Raw genomic sequence first — 23,149 nt, 5'->3', positions numbered from 1 at the left:
CGCTCCTTTGAAGTCCGTGGTAGCATATAATTCACAATAGGCCGCTACTTGTTTCTTTATTCCTTAAAGCTCCTCTTTAAAGTCCTTTGAATTTGAGCAAAGGATCATTATTTATAATATCAATGTACTTTCTCAACTCCAAAAAGTTAAAACTGTAACTGTTTTATATCCTTTTTTTTAATATATCACTTAATTAAAAGTTTTTTAAACTTCAAACTTCCATAAAGTCACCACTAATGTTGTTTGCCAAGAATTTTAATTTTTTTTACTTATTTTTTTATTATTTTTTAATCTTTTAAGTGTGTTATGTTAAAAATAAATTTTAAAAAATAATATATATATATATATGTGTATATATATATTATTTTGATGAATTTCCAAACAAAAAAACACTTTGAAAAGCAATCATTACCACAATGTTAAATATGTTATAAGTATTTTAATATCATATCAAATAAAAAAATTAAATTATTAAATGAATATACAATCTTATAACACTACCAAACAAGAGTTTTAGAAAGGATAATGAACCAAATAGTACATTGCATTCCTAATTTATATCAAAATTAGCTTTTAAAGAACTATATATATATATATATATATATATATGAAATTTTCCATATACATGCTACAAGCTATGGTAAATGTTGTAACCTGATTTTTACCCTATAATTTCTCTTTATGTTTTCAAAAATCAATTTTTCAATCTAATTTAATATTTGGTATTTAATTTAATATTTATCATGATGATAATAATTATAAAAAAAAAAAGGAACTAGGGAGTAAAATAAGAAGAAATAGAGGGTAAAGGGCTAAGGAGAGTAAGGAATTAAAAAGGTAATGGAAGATTATGCATAAGAAAAAAAGAAGAAGAACAAGAAAAATTATAAAATTATTGAAAAAGATCTTACACATTAAGAAGAAGAAATTTAATTAATTATAAAATCATGATCAAGAAGGAAATAATATAAATACCCAACATTATATTTCTAGTTTAGTTTTTTTTTCTATTTTACAGGGACCTTTAATAATATAAATAAAGAAGGAGATATAAAAAGAAAATGAACAGACACATAGATACAAAGAAGAGACTCTTTTAAAGAAAAATCTTAAGGACATAACAAAAAATGACAAAGAAACAACCAACAATTTAAAAAATTCAACACCACAATAACAAATTTCTAGCCTCCAATGGAGGTGACGTGCATTGTTATAAATAAAGAGTAGCAAGTTGAGTAGCATGCAAACTAACCTATGTGCCTCCCTAAACAAGTGGCATGTGGAAAGATGCTCTAAGAGTAAACTTGCTAATCGACTCGTGTAATATATATGCCAACACTTTTTTTTTAAAACTATCCTTTTTGTTCGTTCGATCCTTTCAGCCTAATTTCAACATACTCCGACAACTCATTAAAGTTAATTTCAACCTCTATATGCGATTTATTTTTTTTTAGAACAATTTATGTTTTGTCTGTTAACTTTCAACTCTGAATGTGTATTAATTTATATGTTGTTTTGAATAAATCCATGATGTATTCATGATTTTCTTTTCACTTTTGTTTATACTTATTGATTAGTACTTAAAAGTGCATATTTATCAAGGTTTTATATCATCATTTTGCACTTAAGGTATCAATAACTTCTTAACTAAAGCATGTTTTATAATAACAAGTCTAATACTATAAAATGCCCTAATATATGGTAAATGTTCATCTTAAATGCAGGTCTATCACATAAATCAAAGGATTGATTGATGAATTCAACTACTGAAATTTGTGAAGACAAAGAGAGGGCCAAACTTAGAAAAGAGATGTTGATGCAGTCCAAACTGGAACACTGTTTGGTAATTGGGTCATATCTCGAGTTCTAGATGTCCAAATGACCTCAAATATTTGCAAAGATGCAGTAAGACATAGGCCTACAACTTTCATGTTTTCATCAAGATCTAAGAAGACCGTTTTCAAGTCCAAATTATAGCAACAACGGAGAAGTCTGAATCTATCCTGCAGCCCGAACATTGTTCAGTGTTTGGCCCATATCTGGAGTTATAGAAGTCCAAATCACCTCCTTTTTTTTTTCCTGAAAATCTGAGTCAATTTCCTACAACTTTTATTTTTCAAGTGAACCCAGTTCTGATGTTAGCATTTTCGTTTTATTCAGACAAGAAGATAATGATTTTCATAAAGTCAAAAGTTGGCCAGCCACTCAACAATTAGTCATCAAATCAATAATTCTGAATTTTGGCCTATAAAAGGAGGCATTTGTCATGTATTTGGGAGCTTGGTTGTTCAGATCAAGTTCATGCTCTTTATTTCTCTCTTTATATTTTTTTGTAATTCTTAAGTTTTGCTTTCATTAATATCTTGTTTATGCTTTTCATTTCCTTTCCTTTTGTTAGTTAACTTGTATCTTATTTATATTCTTGTTTTGTTTATTTATGCTTCTCTTCTTCATTATGTTTAGCTAAGTTTATTATGTCAAGGTGAAAAGGTTACACTAATGGTGTAAGAATAAGTATGGTGTAAACTCAACATGGACTTTAATGCTTAATATTAACATGTCTTATCTTTTTATCTTACTAATTCTTAATACCTTGCTTGTTAAATGGTTAATCTAGATTTGTGTTGTATAACACTTGGGACAACAAATGCTTAGCACTCTCATAGTCCAACCGTATGGTATTACCTACACCTAGGCTATTAAACGAACTTGATTTGTTGTTAACATCATGAATTCCTGACAATATTTAAAAGTTTGGTGTTATGTAAATAAGATAATTAATATGATCATATTAATAATTTATAATGAGTTATTAATGAGAAATCATTCGATTAGAACCTCTTTTGTGTGTGGTTTCCAATTGAATAATAAGAGTTTATACTATACTTGTTTGAAATACCATTAGTGGATCCTCTAACCTTGATATTTGTTTTTATCATTGTTTTATCCTTACATTAATCTTTCATCTCAAAGTTCTCATTAATTTCTTCATCTTCTTCTTCTTCTTTTATTATTATTATTATTATTATTATTATATAATATCTCTTTGAACTTTTCATTAACTCAGTATATAGGTTGGAAACCTGTGACCCAATCTTTTAGATCATTCTCAGGTATAACAACGCCACGTACTGAGTATTATTATTATTATTATTATTATTATTATTACTACTACTACTATTACTATTATTGCTATTATTGTTATTATTGTTGTTGTCGTCTTGTTATTTATAATTTATACAATTAACCTCTATGTGGTTCGACCCCGGTCTTACTGGGTTATTTATTACTTCGACACTCCTGCACTTGGGAGAAAACATCAATCTTTTGGTCGTATCACTCGTTTATGTTAATTATTGAAATATTTAGAGTTATTTATGTTGGTCATGCTTGTTGAAGTAATTAATTTATGGCGAGTTAATATAAATTGAGTAATTAAAGGATATAATTCAAAATTTAAGTCTTTGTTAATTATTATTTTGAATCTTGCTCTAATGATAAAGAGGATTATACTTTATTGTTAAGCTAAAATCTCAAATCACTATCTTAGTAATTTTTACCTCTAATAAACATATGTTTTTAGTTAAGATGAAATATTAGCATGTATACTTAATAGGTATTTTTATCATAAAATTAAATAGCAATACAACTTTTTTTAGATAAGATATTTTTATATGATTTTCATATTCCCTTTATCATAACCAACCCTTAACCGATAAATCTTTAAAGACCAATTAGAGTTTCTAATTACCATAAAACTAAGTGGCAACTCATTTTCTTTATTTATACCTCCTTTCATATAATCAGATCATTAAGATGCCCCCTTACGACACCATTAATGAGGCATGCATGCATCATTATCACCATTTTTTCCAAGAACTTCACATATTAAGTCGATGATAATTTTATTGTAAAACATCATCTTTCTTGTTTTGGGATCAACCAACAAATTTTAATGATTATGCTCATGTAAACCCAATTGTTGAAATCAAACCAGTATGATATAAATTTGGATGTATTTTTAACAAATGGATTTGTAGATTTCTTTGGTCAAAATCCAAAAACATGTCATTCAAATGCTAAGATGAAAATTTGGATATTTTTGTTGGCATGCAGGAAATAAGTTTGTGAAGGTTATCCTTTAACTTCTGGCTTTTTTTTTTTTTTTTGAAATGAATACTCCAATAAATGGGAAGCTATTTTATAAAGATAATATTGGGTTCCATAAAAAAGTTTTGAATTTTTTAAAACGGAGGCACTTTGCTTTTTGTAGTGTTGGTTTTGCCTATTTATTAGTCGAAATTAATGATTCAATGTCATGAAAGATTATATACACCGCACAAACAAATCATGATTTTTGCTTGATGAATCTTTTTCTTCTTTTTTTAGAGGCTAATACTTATAAACAAACAAATTTCTCTTGATCATAAAAGATTTTTAAAAGCATCTGATGTAAGTTAGGGCTCACGAATATGAACAAAATGGGATATATAAAACTCAAATGGTGTTTAAGGGTGTAAAGCTATAAGATTACTTATTTATGTATTCAGATCTTTTAAATGAGAACCTCGTGGATATAAAGATCCAAAAACCTACAGTCAAATCAACTTCTCTTAAGAAAGCTAAATCTAAGATTGTGATTGAGTTTAATACAACAATAACCTATATGTATTGATGTATCAAGAATATATAAATTGAACATTTACCCAATACCTATTAAGAAATGCAAATAAGTAGTATGAAAGACACCGCAAAGCTTGACTAATTCTTTGTTAAGCCAAAGTAGTTTAGTAAAAAAGATTAATACAAAAGAATACTCTCACAACACATAAAATATGCGGCAATAGTGTATTATTCAACTTAAAAAAATAATTTCTTATAAAATAATATTTATACTTGGAATAAAGTAAACTCTATATGATCTAATTGGCAAACATCAACTCAAATTAAAAATAAGACCTAAAGTATCTCAAATAAGATCCAAAACATGAAAAATAATAAAAATAATAATTCTAAAAAATTATCATAACCCAAAATATGACCTTATTTTTTTTATTTTTTGCGAATAAGGCCTAAAATAGCAAAAAAAACAACAAAAAAATTCAAACAAACACATTTTTGATATATTTGAGTTATTTTCAGTATTTCTAGTGTCATTTGAAAAGAATTTGAAAATTAAAAATTTAATTTCAACCCGTTCAGTTTTTAACATACTCATTTTAAAATTATTGTTTATTTTTTCTCATCAGGTCAGCGTTGACGTTGCCTTTCTTAAAAAATCAAAATACAAAAAAATAAGAAAAATAAAAAATATATGGATGAAGGGACCAAAAGTGTAAAGAAAGAAAATAAGGGACCAAAGTGATTTTGGGTTGCTTGGTCACCATATTTGCTTTGGGACCAAGCAATTGAGAAGAGAAAATTATTTTACTTATAAATAATGGAGGAATCTCACAAGCAAAATAGAGAGAGAGAGAGAGCACTAACCATAGAAAAAATAGAATTAGTTAGAACATTAGCCTTATAACAAAAGAAAACCCACACACACCGCAAAAACTTTCCCTCACGAAAAAAAAAAAAAAAAAACCTAATAGCCCTATCTCTTTCTTTTTCTTTGGACACTTGCTGCTAACCATAAAAAAAAAAAAAATCTCAAAAGCCAATATCTTCAAACCTCTTCCCTTTCACTACCAACTAGATTCGTGACCTACCTTCTTGAATTTTTTCAAAATCATTTGCCACCATCTCTTTCCCTATCTCATTTAAGCATCCACTAGAGAAACACCACCTACTCCTTTAATCTTATCAGGAAAACAAATCATGACCTCACTCTCTCTTGAAAAAAATACCATCAACTTCCACCATTAGTTTCACCATCGTGTATAACCTCCATACCAAGTCTTTGTAGTAGATTGTCAGCACTAATAGCTTCAAAGACCTACTAATAGCCACAAACAACAATAGTAAAGCCAACCATTAGGAGCATCAATAAACTCCATTAATGTCTCTTCAGCAAAACACCACTAGATCTCCTTTGTGAGGAGTAATAATAATAAAAAGGAATCTCCACCATGCATAGTAATTCCATTATGAACCACCAAATGTTTCATCTCTCTTCGGCAACCATGAATGACAGCAACAATGCTAGCCATCGTAAGCTTTATTATTGATTTAGTAGCAGATCCTACCAATGCCTCTTCAACCCAGCTCCACTGTACTAACCTTCAGCTTCATTGTGAACTCCATCAGCTTCATATCAGGTATGTGTCATACAGTGTAAATCTAGAGCTTGATATTAGAAAAAAAATATTGAGAAAACACACGAGGAGCTCGTAATATAATTTCAAAATGGTACTTAAAATTTTTTAGATTGTTTTGAAAATTTTAAGGGTCTATTTGGCTAGATGCACAAATATAGAAAAACTAAAAGTAAAGGAAAAGGGTTTGGGAGTGTTTTCCAAATGCACCCTTAGCCTAAACTTAGAGGCATAAAAAATGCCTTAAGAGTAGGTGTGTTTGACAAGCATACCCTAATAAGACAAATAAGACCTTATACCTTAAGGAAAAATAAGACATGCCAAACGCACTTTTATGTTTTCACGCTAGATTTCAAATAGGAATATCTTGAACTTCTGATATTGAAATCAAGCAATTCAAAAGCTCAAATTCATCTACGTGTCCTGAACTATAACTTTGATGAAGGATTTGAAGTGAGATAAAATCATTTTAGATAATATAATCGGGCAAGAATCAGGTTGGTTAAAAAGGTTTTCTTGATCTGACAATGTCGAACATCCAAATCTGACTAAGAGTCTGCCCTAAGAATAGTGACTCTTAGGACTCAATAAAGGTATAGGTCAATTCTTCAACATATCATGAGTAACAGAATATAGCTAGAATGATCAGATATCGTATGAAACCAAGTCAAAATCAAAGCCTAAGTTGGAACAAAAAATTACGACAACAACATAATCAGTTTTTTTAAAATGCAAATTATAAGGGATTTATATGAAAACTCTTTATTAGCCTAAAAAACCTGACACTTTTAGTAACAAAGGAGAAGGATAAAAAGAGTAGAAAATAGCTCAAACAGGGTTTGAAAAAATATTTCTTTCTCCTTTTTTTTTGTCAATTTTCCAGCAAATATGAGCTACACTCCTGCACTTGGTTCAAAAGAGATACAAACCATCTTCAGCACATGGGATTCAAAAATGAGTAACAACATCCATAATTTCACAATTCACTTATTCATATAAATGCATTATTCAAATCAAAATATTACTAACTAGTCTTCTTCAAGCAAATCAATGCAATAAATAAAGTTAATCAAAACATCACTCTTTTATGCTAATTTAAGACATCAATGTAAAACATATGCATAAATATATATTAAAGAACATCAATCACATATTTTATTATCATTAGAGTTATACATTATTAATAACATATTTATTATAATCAAAACCTTTAGATGATTGGTGTGCATCTAAACTAAAATATGCTTTAAGTTTTGAATTTACAATCATAATTTTTCTTACTACTAGAAAATACATTGATAATGGTTGCACATTTTCTTGTGTAAAAGATTTTTTTATCAAACTCACGGCAAAGCGTTGGCCAAATAACTAGTGGGCATCTTAAACTTCATTTTTAATAAGAAAATACTTTTTTATTAGCTTAAAAACTCAAAATCAAATGAAATTTTTTTTCAAAGAACAATATATTTTTTCCAGCATCATTAAAGATAAAAACTACTTCTAATGAGTTCCTCTCTTCCAAAATCAAAGTTCTTGGTTGCTGAAATTCAACAGCCTAAAACCTTTCTCATCCCTCAACTCTTTTGGTGATTTTATCTCTTCTCTCACAATCTCAAAGAGATTAAAACATGATAAAATAAAAGTTTAAGATCAAAACATAATAATCTAAAAGAATATGGATGGAATATAAAAAAAAAATTAAACTTGAGCAATAAAATGGAACTTTTGCATGCTTTGTTTTTTTTAATGAAAAAGAGCTATGTTTCTTTTTTTATGCTAACCTCAGTCCTTCATATGTCAATTTTATTTTGCAAAAAGCTAAAAATTTATTTTGTAAAATCAATTATTAATTTAATGTTGAAATATTTAACAAAACATTAGGTAAGTGAGAGGAAAACAAATAAAAATAGATTTCAACACATAAACCATGAAAATATAACTTTATGAAATGAAATTTAAAATAAAAAAAATTTAGTTATCAAAATATAAACTGTGTAAATTATAGGAACCAAAATGTTAAGAAAGGAAGAAATGCATAGTGAATGAATAGTAAATTGTGTGTGTCTCTGAATTGTGATTTTTGAAAAATTAAAAGCCATGTTGTTCTAGTTCTTTTTTAATAATTATATTTTAGTTCATATAGTTAAAGGAAATTAACTAATTTTTATTGGTTTAAAAGCTATATATTTGACTTTTTAATTCTTTTACAACTTAATCCTTTCATTTTATTTATTTCATTTTTTTCTATATTGAAAAAAAAAAGAAAGAAACAATAGTTGAAATATGAAAATAAGGAAATTTTGAGAGGAAAAGATACTAATTGAGGATTGTTAATGATGATCATCAAGGAATAATTTAATCATTTTTATACTATATATATGAATTAATTAATTAGTTTTGATGAAAAAACTAAACGGACAGAATTGTAATTAAACGAGAGAAGGGGTATCTTAGGTATCTAATAGATTGTACCCCACCAACCAGTCTTGTTCTGGAACGAAACCTCTGTGGTGTCCTTCACTCTTTACAAAGCTCGTTTTCCTTTCTCAGTCCGTACGTGGTATAATTATACAAGGACAAATACTCGTATGCGTACACAGTAGTATAGCAATAAGGTACTGTTGCTTCGCCATAGAATTCGTCTTCTTCATAAGCTTTTTCAGTAATAAAGAAACATGAAAGAAATTTCGTTCATTTCAAAGCAAACAAAAAGGTTTGTTTTTTATGAATAATAACAGCAATAATAACAAAGTTTGAGAGAGACGGCTGGTTGTTTTATTTTGCAGTTGAAAAATGGATCCTGGTTCAAATGGAGAGGAGCCCACTTCATGGGAAGAGCTTTACAATATCAATTTGATGCCATCTGAGCTGTTTCTCAAGTTTAGAAAGGAGATTGAGGGGATTCGCGTTGGTGTCAATTTAGAGGTAAAATTTGAATTTTCTTGCCCTTTTTTGCTTGCCAAGATATACAGTACAGGTTGGAAAAAATGGATTATTTTTGTTATTGCTAGTTTTTGCTATGTTATGTGTGGAAGATGATCACTGAGAGTGGAGATGTGAGGGTTTTTTTTTTTCTTTTTCTTTTTGTCCTATGCTGGAAATGTAACATTGTAAAAGAAAATGTGTTTTTTTGTGGTGTTGGTTATTCCTTGCAGATGTAAGATACTTGTAAATATGAAGATTGATCCATTATGGCAATCTACTCGTATTCTCGTTCGATGTTCCTGCCATTTTCTATCTACTATGCTGTCTGGTGAATAGCTCTAGCTTTGACCATTTTGGAAAATCGTGCAAGCTTTCCATGTTTGAAAAATGTCCTATTTCGACTTGAATTCGTTGTTGTGGATCCTTCACATGGATTCACATTTCTGTGCAGAGTAATTGACACAAATGACTGGGGAGCATTTTTCTGTTATCAAAGATAGACGACTAATCTAATCAAAGCACTAAGATGTGATCATGAAAGTTTTGAATTTCTGAGTGGAACCTTAAGCTTTTGTGAGATTTTATTGCTTGGAAAATTTGACAAGGTAGTGTGTAGCAAAAGAAAATAAATAACTGATTTATTGCTCCTGTTAGAGTGACGAATATCGGTATGTTGTCAAACAAAACATAAAAAAATATTCATGTTCCTGTTCTCATTTCAGCTATGGTTGAATGGATTTTTTTTTTCTTTCAATGAATAGATGTCTATTTTGGCGATGCATACTCAATTGTTTTGTTGTTTTTCGTATGATGTGCTGCTATACATGCATTAATTGATCTGTTGTTTGTCTGGTTGTGATTTTTGGAGTCCCTATTTTGATTCAGTTCTATAATGCTCCAGTCAATGAATTCCAAGGCAAGATTGTTCTAAAACCTTTGTCCCCTGAGCGGAGGTGGAAATTCATATATGAGCCAATACATCAGGATGTACGCATTCTTTCAAAGAAGATCCCTGTTACCAAGTTTCTAAATCTCCAGGTGTGGTTTGATCCTTTTCCACATCTTGAGAACTTTAGTGTGCTAGTTTTCAAAGAGAAGAGCTTGTACTTTGGATAGCTTATTTGTTATTGAACTCAGATGTATGCGTTTTGTGGTAATTGGACTCGTAAATCTTGGAAATATAGGTAGGCATAGGCCATAATTTTCAGTTGCATGCTACTGGTTGGAAATGGAAGCTTACAACTTGTTTAGGTGGAGATGGCATATCTCGGATTCAGAATAAGACGTCACTCGGGTTGTTCCCTGGCATGGATTTGCGGTTTGGGTGGAGGGCAGATTATGTTCTTCCAGAAATTACTGGGCAAGTTCTTGGATCTTCAGTGCATTATTAGCTCATGAAGGAGAAGTTTATGATTACAGTGCTACTGTTGTTAACTGTTTCTCATGTTGGGGTTACATGCCACATAATTCAATTAGCTGCCATTGTTTATTTATTTGCATGTTATGGCTCATAGATGAAACCTTATTACACTTTCAGGGCTTTGGGCACTGATGAGCCATTGTTCAACATGAACTCGGGAAGGCTGCAAGCATCTTTAGATAGAGTTGAGGCCATTCTAACCCATTCATCATGATTGGTGTTAGAAAAATGGGTAGAGTTGCCCATCCTTGTCATTTACATTGGTCATTTGATTTCTTAAAGAATTTCCATGGAACATAAATGTCGTTTGCTGTTTCTTTTTTTCCCAACATCAATGACCATTCTACTGGTTCTTTGGAGTTATTATTTGTTGTGATATAAGCATTTTTTTTTCCGTGCCCAGCATTAATGATCATTTCTTTGGGGCTATTGTTTACAAGCTTTTGATAAAGGCACATTTATTGTTTGATGCGTATTTGCTTATATCAAAATTCTTTCAGGTCTGGAATGGCTGAAGTTTGTGTATCTCATTACTTGTGTAAAGACTTGGGTTTTCTTCCTAATTTAGGATATATTGTTAGTGATAGGAGAGAAAAATATTAAACATTATTAGTGATGCGAGAGAGAACGAAGGCCATCCCACTAGTGATATAAGTGTGCTATTATATGGTGACAACTCTTAACCAAAATGAGTTTCATAGAAAATTAGTAAAATGGAATGCATGTTTTAATTCTTGCCATGTGAGTATGGAGAGCGTAGTGGTAGAGGAAATGGGCTGTGGAGGTTTCTCCAAGTACTCCCCTCCACATTCGTAGTATCTTTGATGATATGTTGGATATAAAAGATTCTCAATTATAAGAGCATCGAGTTCTTTTTTCCTGAAACTTTGAATTTATGTCTTAGATAATTGTGCTTAAAGGGGGTTTCATTAGCAACTAGGAAAACGGTGATGCCAATATTGAGAAGGCGAAGGACAAGGCATGGAGAGAAGAGAAAAATCTGGCACTTGAATTGAAGTTCTATTCACCTAAAAAAAGCCAGGAATATTCTTTTGCTCGACTAATTGAAGTTGAAGTAATTTGAAGATAATCTCAAGTTTAAAGTGATTTATTACCAAAATCATGCTCCTCAGTTCATCCTTCCAAAATTATCTGGATTAATGCTTGTACAAATCTATGTAAACTTCACTTTCTTGACATCATTTAACGTTGTACTCAATTTTGAAAGTAATTGATCCTTGTGTCAAACCATCCCTGGTTTCATCACCCTCAGTTCTTCTCCATAGTCTGATATAAAAAAAAAAAAAAAAAACCACGAATGTTTCGTGCTCCTCCTGATAGTACGTGCACCAATATTACTGGGAGCCTCCATTGTCTTTTTCTTGAACCTTTCCATGGTCCTGTTTGTCTCCAATTGTGGGCAACTGTTTTTGAATATAAGCAATGGAAATTTTGTCACGGGCTGGGGTACCGTCACAATTGTCTTCATTTCTACATTAACCTTGGTCGAATGATAGCTCGACTTTAATATAAAGTATAATATAGACAAAAAGTGATTTTCCTAATTTGATAATTTGAAGCCCGAACAGTACGCCTTGAAAATTAAAATCGAACCACTTACTCCAAAGTTCAAAGTTTGAACCATGTGGAGAGGGAACGATGCATCGTCATCATCACCATTAGAGGTGCTAAAGTGGCCCATCTCCTCCCTAGCCGTTAACCTTAGCCTCCAACGGCCAAATCCCACCTCCACTATATATGAATTCAAATACCCTCACTCTTTTCAACAGCAAAAACTCGGGACAGCTCCAACATCAACCAAAAACATGGCCTCCTCTAAGCTTAGAAGCTCGTGTTCTTTCCCAAGCCTTCTCCTTTCATGCTTGAATTTCACTCTTTTTATCCTTTCCTCAGCCTCTATAGCTCCCATAGTTCTCCTCAAAATGCCTCCGACTTCACTGGGATTTGCTTTACTTGTTGGCTCTTGCATTTCTCTACTCTCCTCCTTCGTTGGCTTCTACTCTCAGCTCACTCACGTTTGTTTCATAACCCATGTTTCTCTCCTCCTTGCCTCTTTAGTTGGACAAGTCCTGAGCATATTAGCCTTGTTTACAAGAGAGAAGCCCAGCCTTGCTATGCTCAAATCCAGCAGGGACCCCAGAGAGGCCAAGCTCTTGGTGAGATTGGAATGTGGGGTTTTGATGGCGATGCTCATAATGCAGCTGGTTGTGTTAGTGTTGAGTTGTGCCGTGCATAACTGTTGGGTTAGAGAGTACGAGGGGTTGGAAGCTGAGAGGGAGGCTACAGCCAGGAAGAGGAGCAGAAGGATTGCAAGAGTACAAGAGGAATCCATGGCAAATGTAGCTAAAATTGTCGAAATTAAAGAGAAGGAGTTTGATGATAAGATGAAGAGCAAGTACGGCCACACCCAGTGGGTTAAAACAGATTTTGAAGGCTAAAACTCTCTCTGGTCCTTCACGTTCAGAATTGTATTCTCTGATGCATTTCTATTGGTTTTGCTGTTTCTGCCCCTTTGGGGTCACTGCTGTGGTGGCCATGTATGCTCTTATTAGATTGTGTTTTATAGCCATATTTATTAGTGAAATGCATTTCTCTGTTTTCTTCCATATTTCTCAGATGTCTAATACCTGTAGCTCATAGTAGTAAACTTACCCGCCCTATATCTTTTATATATTTCATGCATTCTTTTAATAATTGTTTTTTGGTTGGCCTTGCATCATCTTCAACAACATCAAGTGAACTCATCCCTGCATCATGTTAGTAGCGAGGTTGAAGAACAGTGGTCTCCACTTCTGAGAGGATTGGTCCGAAAGAAAATTGGTTATTCAAATTGAGAATGGGTGTTTAAATCACCCTTTTTTTCCTGTTTGTGACATTAGAAATTTCATTTACTTTTATTAAGTATCTTTGTCATTTTGAAAAGATCTCAACTATTTTATATAGAAAAATGGATTGAAGAGTAAGTCAATGTGTATAGAAGATGACATGTAGATATTCCAAATATATTGTTGAAGATGCGTTTGAAATTTTTTTGTAAGACCCAACCACCCAACCCGTATCACTAAAAAGAAGAGTTTATTTTTAAAAGTGTTGGGTTTTTTAATGTATATAAACGCAATTAAAATGATAAATTTAAAATCTCATATTAGATAGATCTAGAGTTGTTTAGGATTTATACGAAGATTATCTAAAGATTATATATTCTTTTCGGATTGGAATACTTGCTTCAAGGTTAAGTTGTCACAAATCACAAATCGTATAAATATCTGACTTTTAACATTAATCCACACGAACCACCAGTAAAAAATATCCTAAACCATTTTAAGAGGGAGGGAGGGAGGGAGGGAGGGAGGGAGGGGGAGGGATTGATATACCTTTGAATACTAGTTTTTTGTTTTGTTTTTAGGTGTTTGTGTATAAACACCATATAAATAAGAGGCATAATTTTTTATTTATAGAAAAATATAAAAACCATATAAATAACAAAATATCAATTTGCCCTTTAAATAATATATATATATATATATATATATATATTATTTTAGTCTAATTTTGTAAATTTATTCAATGAAGTCCTTGCTTGATATTTTTTAGGTCTATCAGTGTAATCCTTATATTAATTACATTTTAGTCCTTAATTTCTAAAATTTATTTAGAATCAAATCACACTTGATTAATCATCTCATTTTAATTTATGACCATTGGTTTCTCATGTAAGTGACCCATTAGGTTCTCTAATAAGTTGGCTCAAATATAAATCGTAATTCTAAATAAAATAAAATTAATTAAATTAAAAAATTTAATTTATTATCAATTCAATAATTAAATGACTTATATTTGAAGATAAAATACAATGCCTAACAATCTGTCATGATCCCTTAAATAATAAGAAAATCATAATTGATTTGACTTAACATTTCAGTAATTAGTTTTTCAATGTAATTATTATCCCTTCATAAAAAAATGTTTCAATTTAGACACTATAACATATAATATGTCTGCTTTGTTAAATCATTTTAGTTCATAACACTATAGTAATTGATTTTTTAAATAAGATTTAATTTTTTTTTCAAATCTTATTTCACCTTAGCCAATGATTTCTAAATCAATACTATTTGAGAGCATATGAAATATTTTTCTTAATTCACTAAAGATAATGAATCATCTATTGATTACTTAAATACCTTCATATAGTTTATGTTATATCCAATATTTGCTCATTTTTTACTCTTGATTAGGACACTGTGTGATCAGAACTAAAGCATAACACTCTCTATATAAGATAACTTAGTGATCTCAAGTTTAAGCATAACTTATATAACTATCACGTGAGCCTTTTTATAGACATAGATAATTTTTTTGTATGGAATTCTCTTGTAGGCCAGTTTAGTGTACATGTTATCTAAAAAGCACATGCATATTAATTCTAGATATCTCTCATATCTCAATTGATGAGAGTAAGTGCTTCATTTCATTAAAAAAAAAAAAAACATAATACGTATTGATTTCAACAACTTTAATAAATGTTCAATCTTAATAGAACATTGACTAGAAACATTTAAGAACAATACTTTGATATAATATAAATATCATAATTATAACAACTTTATAATTTTCTATGTAAAATATATTTGTTTCATAGATTTTATCTTTACTCTAGATTTATTAATCAAATATAATTGAATATTAAAAATGAAAAAAATCTATATTCATAATAAAGACATTTTACATTATTAAAATTAGCAATACGAGTAATTAACCAATTGACTATAAAACATATTCAATAATAGAAAGATCAAAGTTGTTATACTAGCATGATAATAAAATGGGAGTAATGAAACAAAAACGTATCAGCTCAGCTTGTTTGACAGTGTGGTTGCAGTTGTTTTTCAAATAATTTTTTGTATTAAAATACATACCAATGATTTTTTTTTATTTTTAAAAAATTATTTATGACATCAACACATTAAAATGATTTGAAAAATACTAAAAACATATTAATTTGAAGTTAATAAAAAAAAAATTTAAAATTTTTTAAAAGTATTTTTAAAATATAAAAAAAAATAGGTAGATAAATATCTCTAATTTGAGGAATAAATGACATGGAGAATAGTCTATTTTAAGAGGCCATCTTGTCATGACATGTCTATAGAAATAAAATCCAAGAGGAAAACCAATTCTGAAGTGCTTTTGTATGATACAAATTCGAACATGCCATACCTTTTGAAATTGCTTTTTCTTGAGCTCTCAGCACATTGATATGCATCCTTGGTTTTTGTGTTGTCATCAATAAGCCTACAATTAGATTGACAAACATTCGAGGAAGCATGTCTATGTACTTTTTTATTAGATTTTTTTTAATTAAAAAGTAAAAATAAAATTTATGTTTTATTTATTACGAGGTTATCATAGTTTTATAACTTGATTTGTATGTTAGTCTGGTTGACTCGAGTTTTTTATTTTTTTAATTGATTTTTTTTAGTTTCATCCTTTAATATTGAGTTAATTAGAAATTAGATTTTATAATTTATTTCAGCTTATATTATATGTGATTATCCTAGTCTCATGATCCAGGTTATAAGTTTGGTTGGTTGACTCGAGTGTTTTTTTTTTTTAATTTTACCTTTCAACATTCAGTTGATTTGAGTTTCATAATTTATTTTAATTTTTTTATATGATTATCCTAATTTTATAATTCATGTTTGACAAGTTAACTATGTTGACTCAATTGACTCATCTTTTTAGTTAAATTTTGTTTTAAATTTTATTTTTTATTATTGAATTAATTGAGAATTGAGTTTTATATATATAAAAAAATTATCTTTTTATAGGATTATTAAGGTCTCATGACTTGAATAACAAATTTAACAAGTTAACCCGAGTTAATCCAAGTTGATCTAATATATTGTTGTTTTAATATTTAAAAAAATATTAACATGATTTTTTTATGTCAAAATATATTTTTATTATTTATTTTGATTACTTTTGAACATTAGATCAAGTTAATCCTAATATAATATAATATTATATTTTTTATTTATTTATTTTTTTATTAAAAAATAAAAATAGATACTTTTTTATGCTAAAAAAATTAATATGACTCCGGACAATTATCTAGTAAAAACTAATAAACAACAAGTATTTTACTGTTGTGAACACCCTTTCTAGATAAAGAAATACTCATATAGAAAGAGATATTTTTCTCAAAAAAAAAAAACTCCCGATTTAAGAAAACATACCTTCAGGAGATATTAAATTTCTTACAGTTTTTATTTTGTATTTTATTTTATTACAAAAGAAAAATTCAAGCAATATGTAAATCGGGTTATAAAAGATACAGACATCTTTTCCAACGTTGTTATTTTGTATTTAAAAATACATCTCTCTAGAAGGTAGCCTGTCAACCAATTTGTGAGCCAATTTTATTTCACACGGTCTAATAAGAAAAATATTTAAATTGTTAATTATTTTATTTCACAAGTGGACCAAACAAAATGTATTTAATGCTTGACATAACAACAAGAGCATACCAATGGGTAAATCCTTGTTTTGCCTTCCCAAGGATATTAAAAAATTTCATTATAAATATATTTTTTTTTATAAAAAAAACCCTTGAATTTGAAACTTCTTGAAATAAGAAAGAATACCAATACTAGGCAAGAGAAATACTTGATCTTACATTTGTTTTTGTTTTATTGATTACCGTTTAGAAAGGATCGGGTCGGGTGGGTAACTTGATCAGGAATTCAAATTTGTACACAACATGAGTTCCAATTATTACATTAAACTGATGCAACTTCTTCACTACCATTGCTCTGTTACCAAAAGCTGCTTACCTATTTCTGCGGACACAAACTCTCGACCAAGATAATCGACAATTGCAGGCCCCCAAGAACACCAAAAATTCCCTTTCAGAGGCGTGACAGTGGCGCCTGGCCTCCATTTGCTTTGCTTAGGAAAGGGTAATCTGTGTACCCAACAACAGGATCCTGGGTGTAGAACGTTTTCCTGATATACTTGTTCAGCGGTGCGTTAAGCTTCAATCTCAAGACTAAATCTGGGTTTGAGATAAAAAGTCTACCATATGATACCAAATCAGCATCACCTTCAGTTACAGCTTGAATCCCCAGCTCCCTGGTGAACCCGCCACTGCACATGAAAGTACCCTGATATGCCCTTCTCCAGGTCCTAATCATTTGGACCTCTTCATCTTCGCTACCGGTTCTGCGTGACTCTGTTTGGCCTGAAGCTGTGTAGCGTGGCTGAGTGACATGCAGATAGGCGAGTTTTGAGCCCACCTGCAGCTGGAGCTTGTTGATTCTCTCGATCACTGAAAGGCCTAAGTTGAGTGGATCGGAGTCTGTGGCATCCAGGTGATCAATTGCGGGGGACATTCGGAGAGCTACTCGTTCTGCACCAACAGCTGAAACTACTGCCTGAATCACCTGCATCATGAATCTGCACCGGTTTTCTATTGATCCACCATACTCATCTACTCTGTCATTGATTCCATTCTTTAAGAATTGATCAATGAGGTAACCATGGGCCCCGTGGATCTCAACTCCATCAAAACCTGCATATCATATTTTCATTACGCTGTCATTGATAGTAAAAAGCGCCTGCTTCTTTGTTTTGCGGGCTAGAGTAGCAGTCGAAGCTGATTATCTAATCAATTACGAACCCAAAACTTGAATCAATAAAACTGGCTATTTAAGAAAGCCAGTCACTATAGCAGTAAAGCCATCCGGTTTCAGATGACACTACAAATTTCATTCCATGCATGATCCCAGCATCTCCTAGGTGAAATAAGAAAGTTGCACAGAGATCCACCGTTGTTTTCTATTCCCTTGATGAAACATGAGATAATCATGACTCGTGAGCAATGGAACTTTTTCAAGGAGTAAGTTGTTTTTTAGAGGCCAAAAGTAGAAAATTATAGTTCATGCAAGTGTTGCCATGTTTCTGCAAATTTAAATCATAACTAGAATTCCCATCACAGAGAGGCATCATGGTCACCGTTTAAGCAAAAATCCCAGTGAAGCTTACTCCATTTCCTCTAACATGTAATCATGCCCGTTGAAATGGAAAAAGCTCCAAAGCGTTGAAATGGAAAAAGCTCCAAAGCGTTGAAATGAAACAAACAAATGTGATTATACTGACCTGCTCGAATGGCATTCAAGGCTGCCTGGCTATAATGCTCCACCAACTCTAGTATTTCAGAGGTTTTCAAGGCTCGAGGTGCTGGGTATATGCCGTAGGTACCATCTGGCATGAGGATTCTCCATCTGTTTGAGATGGGCTTGTTTGTCGATGAAATTGGTGGAACCCCCCCAGGTTGATAGACTGATGTATTACCCAAATTCAAATAACCAGTGATTCAGTGATGATAATTTTAGCCAACAATGTCAGTAAGAAATAGTGCAAGGCTAGGAGAATGAAAATGATAGCAGGTTGATTTCAAGTTTCAATAATAGAGGAAGCAAATTTACCTTGATGAGATGCACGGCCAACGTGCCACAGTTGACAGAATATGACGCTCCCTTTGGCATGAACTGCATCCACCACCTTCTTCCATGCCTCCACTTGTGCATCTGAGTAAATTCCAGGCACATGAGGAAACCTGGTTCCACCATTAAAGACATCAGAAAGATTCTACAAAAGATGCTCGCCATAAACAATGCAATGAAATAAGTGAGAAAGCATTTCCAATGGTGGGTACCATTAATCCAATAATTCATGTGTATTTTTTAAAAAACATTTCTTGCTGTCTTCTTTTAATGCTTAGCATTTTTGTTTATATTATGTGCTAAATTTATATTTTCATTGTGTATACCAAATTAAAAGAAAAGAAAAAAAAACATTGTCGGATATGCATTTTCGACAACTATATGCTAGCGAGAAGCCCTTACACACAAAGAACTAGTTTAAGCAACAATGACTATAAAATGCAGTCCGATTGTTGCCCATCTTCACGTGTACACAAGACTCATCCTGTTGCTCAGAGAGGTATGCACATGCCTATTGCTTTTAATCAAACGTGTACAAAACAATGTCATTCTATTGGAGAAAGATTGTTGAAAGCACCTTGATTGATCTATGATTTACAAGGATTCTTTAAGAAATCGGTCACCTCCTCGCGAAAGAAAGATAATCACCCAATATTCATTAAAAATCAATGAGGAAAACCATATGTAGAATCAACAGCAAGAAAGATGGTTGGTTATGATCTTTTTTTCATAATCACACGCTTTTGAGAGTAAAAGCGCTATTTTCAGAGCCATTGTCACGATACATAGAGGGCTTGGCACCCCAGTTTTCCCTTTCGGTCTCGACTGTATTATTCCACGCGGAAGACTATGAAAAAAAAAACTCTTCACAAGTCAACACCTAAGAAGACATCAAACATGACCGGGTCTAAGTCCAAACATTAGCAGCCAGGGCGCCGGTCGTCCCCGTCATTTGAACAGAGAAAGCCAGTCAGGTTTTCAAAAAGGAAAGTTTAGGTAATGCTATCGCTAGGCCCAACAAGCACTGCAGTTCCACGGCACCCACGATAACATGACCATGCTAGACGAGACTAGAACCCCACTTATAGCGCGTGTTTTGCTTTTTGGGAGTGCAAAGATGAGAAAGGTAAAAATAAAAATGAAAACAGGGAAATTACCCAGGAGCAGTCGGGGAGATCAGAGCTCCTTCGGTGATGAGAAATCCGCCAGGAGTTGACCTCTGCGCGTAGTACTCCGCCAGCGCATCCCCTGGAATCCCATTCAACGCCCTACATCTTGTCATGGGAGCCAGCACCACCCTGTCCAGGGACAAAAAAGATAAGAACAGAAGGCTCATTTGTTTTGTGCTTTATGTACCAGGTAAGGCATAGCAATGTTGACAAGGATCCTCGTTTTCCAAACTCCAGCTTGTCCATAAATGAGAACTGCAAGGCAGGCGGTTGAGAGTAGAGAGAAAACGGGAATAACTGACCTGTGAGAGAGGCTGAACTTGCCCATCTTGCAAGGAGAGAACAGAGAGGTCCCAGTTCTATTTTCAGCCATTGTTCTTGCTTGTTCTCTCGCAAGTCTCAACCGATCTGTCAATGGATGGATCTGACGAAGAGACAGAGTCAATAATATAATATTAATACAGTTTTCTTTTCTGAGAAGAATGTTATAACAGCTAGAAGCGGGGGAATATATACAGATGCTCTGCTACCGGGTACATGATGTTTTAAGAAACACATTTTCAAATAAAAAAATATCCTGCCATTGTTGTAAATTTCTGAAATTATTCCGAGATGTGCAGACTGATGATGACTCGAGTGGTCGGCGCACTAAAACTTGTGGGGTCTCCCTATGATAAAACCCTCCTACGACTGTCCAAGGTCAATTAGGCATACTGTTCACGTGTTTGTTAGCGATTCTCGAGATATTCATGGGGTGCTGGTTGGGGGCAGCCGTCCGTTATTAAATTGCCGATACCACGCGGGTGTTTTAGATTTCGGTGTGTAAAATGTTTTTTCAACTAGTTGTTTTTTTTATTGATTAAATTAATTACATTATATTGAAATAATTTTCATATAATTTAATTTTAATTTTTTTTCTGGGTATAAATTCAGGTCAAAATATTTTTTCCTATTAATTTTTTTATTTTATTTTATTTTTATACCAATTCATCATGTTATTTTTAAACTGACTAAGTTATATATAAAAAAAATTTATTTAGTTTAATTTTAAATTTAAATTAGATAAAAGTTAATAATTTTTTTTTAATTTTTTCATATCAATTATAAGGTTATTTATTTTTGAATTGATGGAGTGAATTGAATTATATAAATAGAGTAATTTTAAGATTGACTCTTTAAATTAGATTTAATAATAATACTAAATATTTTTCTTTGACCCGAATATTCTTATCTAACGCACAACGTACCATAGACAAGTCAAAAACTAAACATTAAACCTTTATATATGTATGTAAGATTGGCAGATAAAATGTTGAATATTCCTTGCAAGCACGCACGCACTTTTTGAAAGTAGGGTCAAATGGTAACCACTTTCACGTTTTCTGGAAGATAATTGCCAAGAGGTTTGGTTACAATGAATGAAACTATATATATATATATACATTGCATCTAAATAGTGATATATATTTTTTTTCTAAATAAAGTAATTAAATTAATTGTGACGGATAAAGTTTTCTTGAAATAGTTTTCCATGCAATCATTCATGATTTTTTTTATTATCCAAGTTGATATTGTTTCTATTTAAACACGATGGTGCAAACAAAGATAATTATATCTATATATGAACATAATGCATAAATGAGAATATTATCATATAAGCATTAATATATTAAGAATGGTGTTTCTAGCATGGATACAAATATTAGAAGAATTTGGTAAACTATATTGTTAATTATGATGGAATTGTGCTAATTTACCAACAATTAAAATATTAAGCCTTTATTTGAAAGTGCGATCAAAATAAAGATTTTTAAAAATTAAATTTGTTTTTATTTAAAAATTTTATTTTTTATTTTTTGTGGATTGATGTACTTATGTCAAAATTAAATCTTAAAAAATAAAAAATATATTATTTTGATATATTTCAGAGTAAAAAATATTTTGATTGATTTTTAGATTTGTTAAAAATAGTCTATTTTTGGTTGCCTACTGTGCCTGGCTAGTCTAACATGGATTATATACAATCTCTGTATGTGCCTAAATTTGTTTCCCCCCTGTTCTGATGCGGCAAAATATGTAGTATATTGATGCTTGCATTGGAAAGTTGTGTCAAGGTTGTGTGCTCATCTTAATCATGGAGATTTACTTGTCGAGTGCTGGGTAATTACTGGAATTCTTTTGTTTAGTGAGGTTAAAGTTGAGATACGCATCAAATTTGGTGGCCTTTTGTATATATTGAATTCCTCCCGATACTTTAATTAGTTTTCTTGAAAAGACAAGTGAATTTGCCTTGCTGCTGCTGCTGCTGCTGCTCTCCCCTTCAAGTTTACTGTGGGTGTGATTTCCCTTCAATATGGCTTTATGTTGCTAATGTGGAGCATGGTTGCTTCTGAAGTTCTTTGTTGATATGTGGTGATTGAAATGAATGTAGTTATTGCACTATTGCCTTAAATATTTACATGAAAGCAAAATCTAATCTCCATGCATGCAGATCTTGACATTGGTTGCAGGAGCCCTGCAAGAGAAGCAGATTGTGGTTCTTTGTTCTAATTTGGTATGTATGTACATTTCATGTCAGCTTGACAATCTTTGTTCTCATCTTGTATTGGATTTTGGATTTTTTTGCATACTTAATGCATAAACATGGAGAATAGGATGCTGAAGAACAGCTTAACTGACTGAAAGCTCCTCAGTTGTGTCATAAATGTTCAAGTTAGGATCCTTTCATATCCCTTAGATGTAGAACAAGGGTAGAAATTGAAGAAGGGTACAATAAAATCCTAATGTTACAAACATCACAGCAAGAAGATTTCCTAAATAATGACCAGAAAACTTGCTAAAACCCTAATG

General features: G+C 31.4%; 3 protein-coding genes across 5 annotated transcripts; 2 read left to right on the top strand and 1 right to left on the bottom strand.

Annotated features, from left to right (window-relative positions):
* Positions 1-8,736: 8,736 nt before the first annotated feature.
* On the top strand, positions 8,737-10,965 carry LOC118056691 (uncharacterized). Of its 3 annotated transcripts, none has more exons than XM_035068988.2 (5): positions 8,737-8,872; positions 9,044-9,182; positions 10,068-10,220; positions 10,367-10,542; positions 10,720-10,965. In XM_035068988.2, exons 2-5 carry the CDS (start codon positions 9,051-9,053, stop codon positions 10,814-10,816), a joined length of 558 nt encoding a protein of 185 aa, XP_034924879.1. In that variant the 5' UTR covers positions 8,737-8,872; positions 9,044-9,050; the 3' UTR covers positions 10,817-10,965. The 3 variants fall into 3 exon arrangements, with proteins under 3 accessions (XP_034924879.1, XP_034924880.1, XP_073262254.1); XM_035068989.2 differs by lacking the exon at positions 8,737-8,872 and adding an exon at positions 8,881-8,970; XM_073406153.1 differs by lacking the exon at positions 8,737-8,872 and having other exon boundaries at positions 8,977-9,182.
* Positions 10,966-12,371: 1,406 nt separating this feature from the next.
* On the top strand, positions 12,372-13,286 carry LOC118056690 (uncharacterized). Its single transcript, XM_035068987.2, has one exon. It carries the CDS (start codon positions 12,429-12,431, stop codon positions 13,059-13,061), a length of 633 nt encoding a protein of 210 aa, XP_034924878.1. The 5' UTR covers positions 12,372-12,428; the 3' UTR covers positions 13,062-13,286.
* Positions 13,287-17,235: 3,949 nt separating this feature from the next.
* LOC118056689 (12-oxophytodienoate reductase 3) lies at positions 17,236-20,856 on the bottom strand. The gene is made up of 5 exons (XM_035068986.2): positions 20,602-20,856; positions 20,288-20,428; positions 19,113-19,243; positions 18,784-18,966; positions 17,236-18,196 (listed from the first exon to the last, which is right to left on the bottom strand). Exons 1-5 carry the CDS (start codon positions 20,670-20,672, stop codon positions 17,535-17,537), a joined length of 1,188 nt encoding a protein of 395 aa, XP_034924877.1. The 5' UTR covers positions 20,673-20,856; the 3' UTR covers positions 17,236-17,534.
* Between the last annotated feature and the right edge of the window lie 2,293 nt (positions 20,857-23,149).

The sequence above is a fragment of the Populus alba genome, chromosome 18, assembly GCF_005239225.2.
Source record: "Populus alba chromosome 18, ASM523922v2, whole genome shotgun sequence".
In the NCBI taxonomy this organism is placed as follows: domain Eukaryota; kingdom Viridiplantae; phylum Streptophyta; class Magnoliopsida; order Malpighiales; family Salicaceae; genus Populus; species Populus alba.
This window is presented reverse-complemented; position numbering and strand designations above follow the sequence as displayed.

Excerpts from the sequence above, each read along its gene's own strand:
- LOC118056691 (XM_035068988.2), top strand. The coding sequence starts at position 9,051 with ATGGATCCTGGTTCAAATGGAGAGGAGCCCACTTCATGGGAAGAGCTT. Across the intron at positions 9,183-10,067 it reads GCGTTGGTGTCAATTTAGAG|TTCTATAATGCTCCAGTCAA; the intron begins GTAAAATTTGAA and ends ATTTTGATTCAG. Across the intron at positions 10,221-10,366 it reads CCAAGTTTCTAAATCTCCAG|GTAGGCATAGGCCATAATTT; the intron begins GTGTGGTTTGAT and ends TTGGAAATATAG.
- LOC118056689 (XM_035068986.2), bottom strand. The coding sequence starts at position 20,672 with ATGGCTGAAAATAGAACTGGGACCTCTCTGTTCTCTCCTTGCAAGATG. Across the intron at positions 20,429-20,601 it reads AAGTTCAGCCTCTCTCACAG|GGTGGTGCTGGCTCCCATGA; the intron begins GTCAGTTATTCC and ends GTCCCTGGACAG. Across the intron at positions 18,197-18,783 it reads CTTGAATGCCATTCGAGCAG|GTTTTGATGGAGTTGAGATC; the intron begins GTCAGTATAATC and ends TATGATATGCAG.
- LOC118056690 (XM_035068987.2), top strand. The coding sequence starts at position 12,429 with ATGGCCTCCTCTAAGCTTAGAAGCTCGTGTTCTTTCCCAAGCCTTCTC.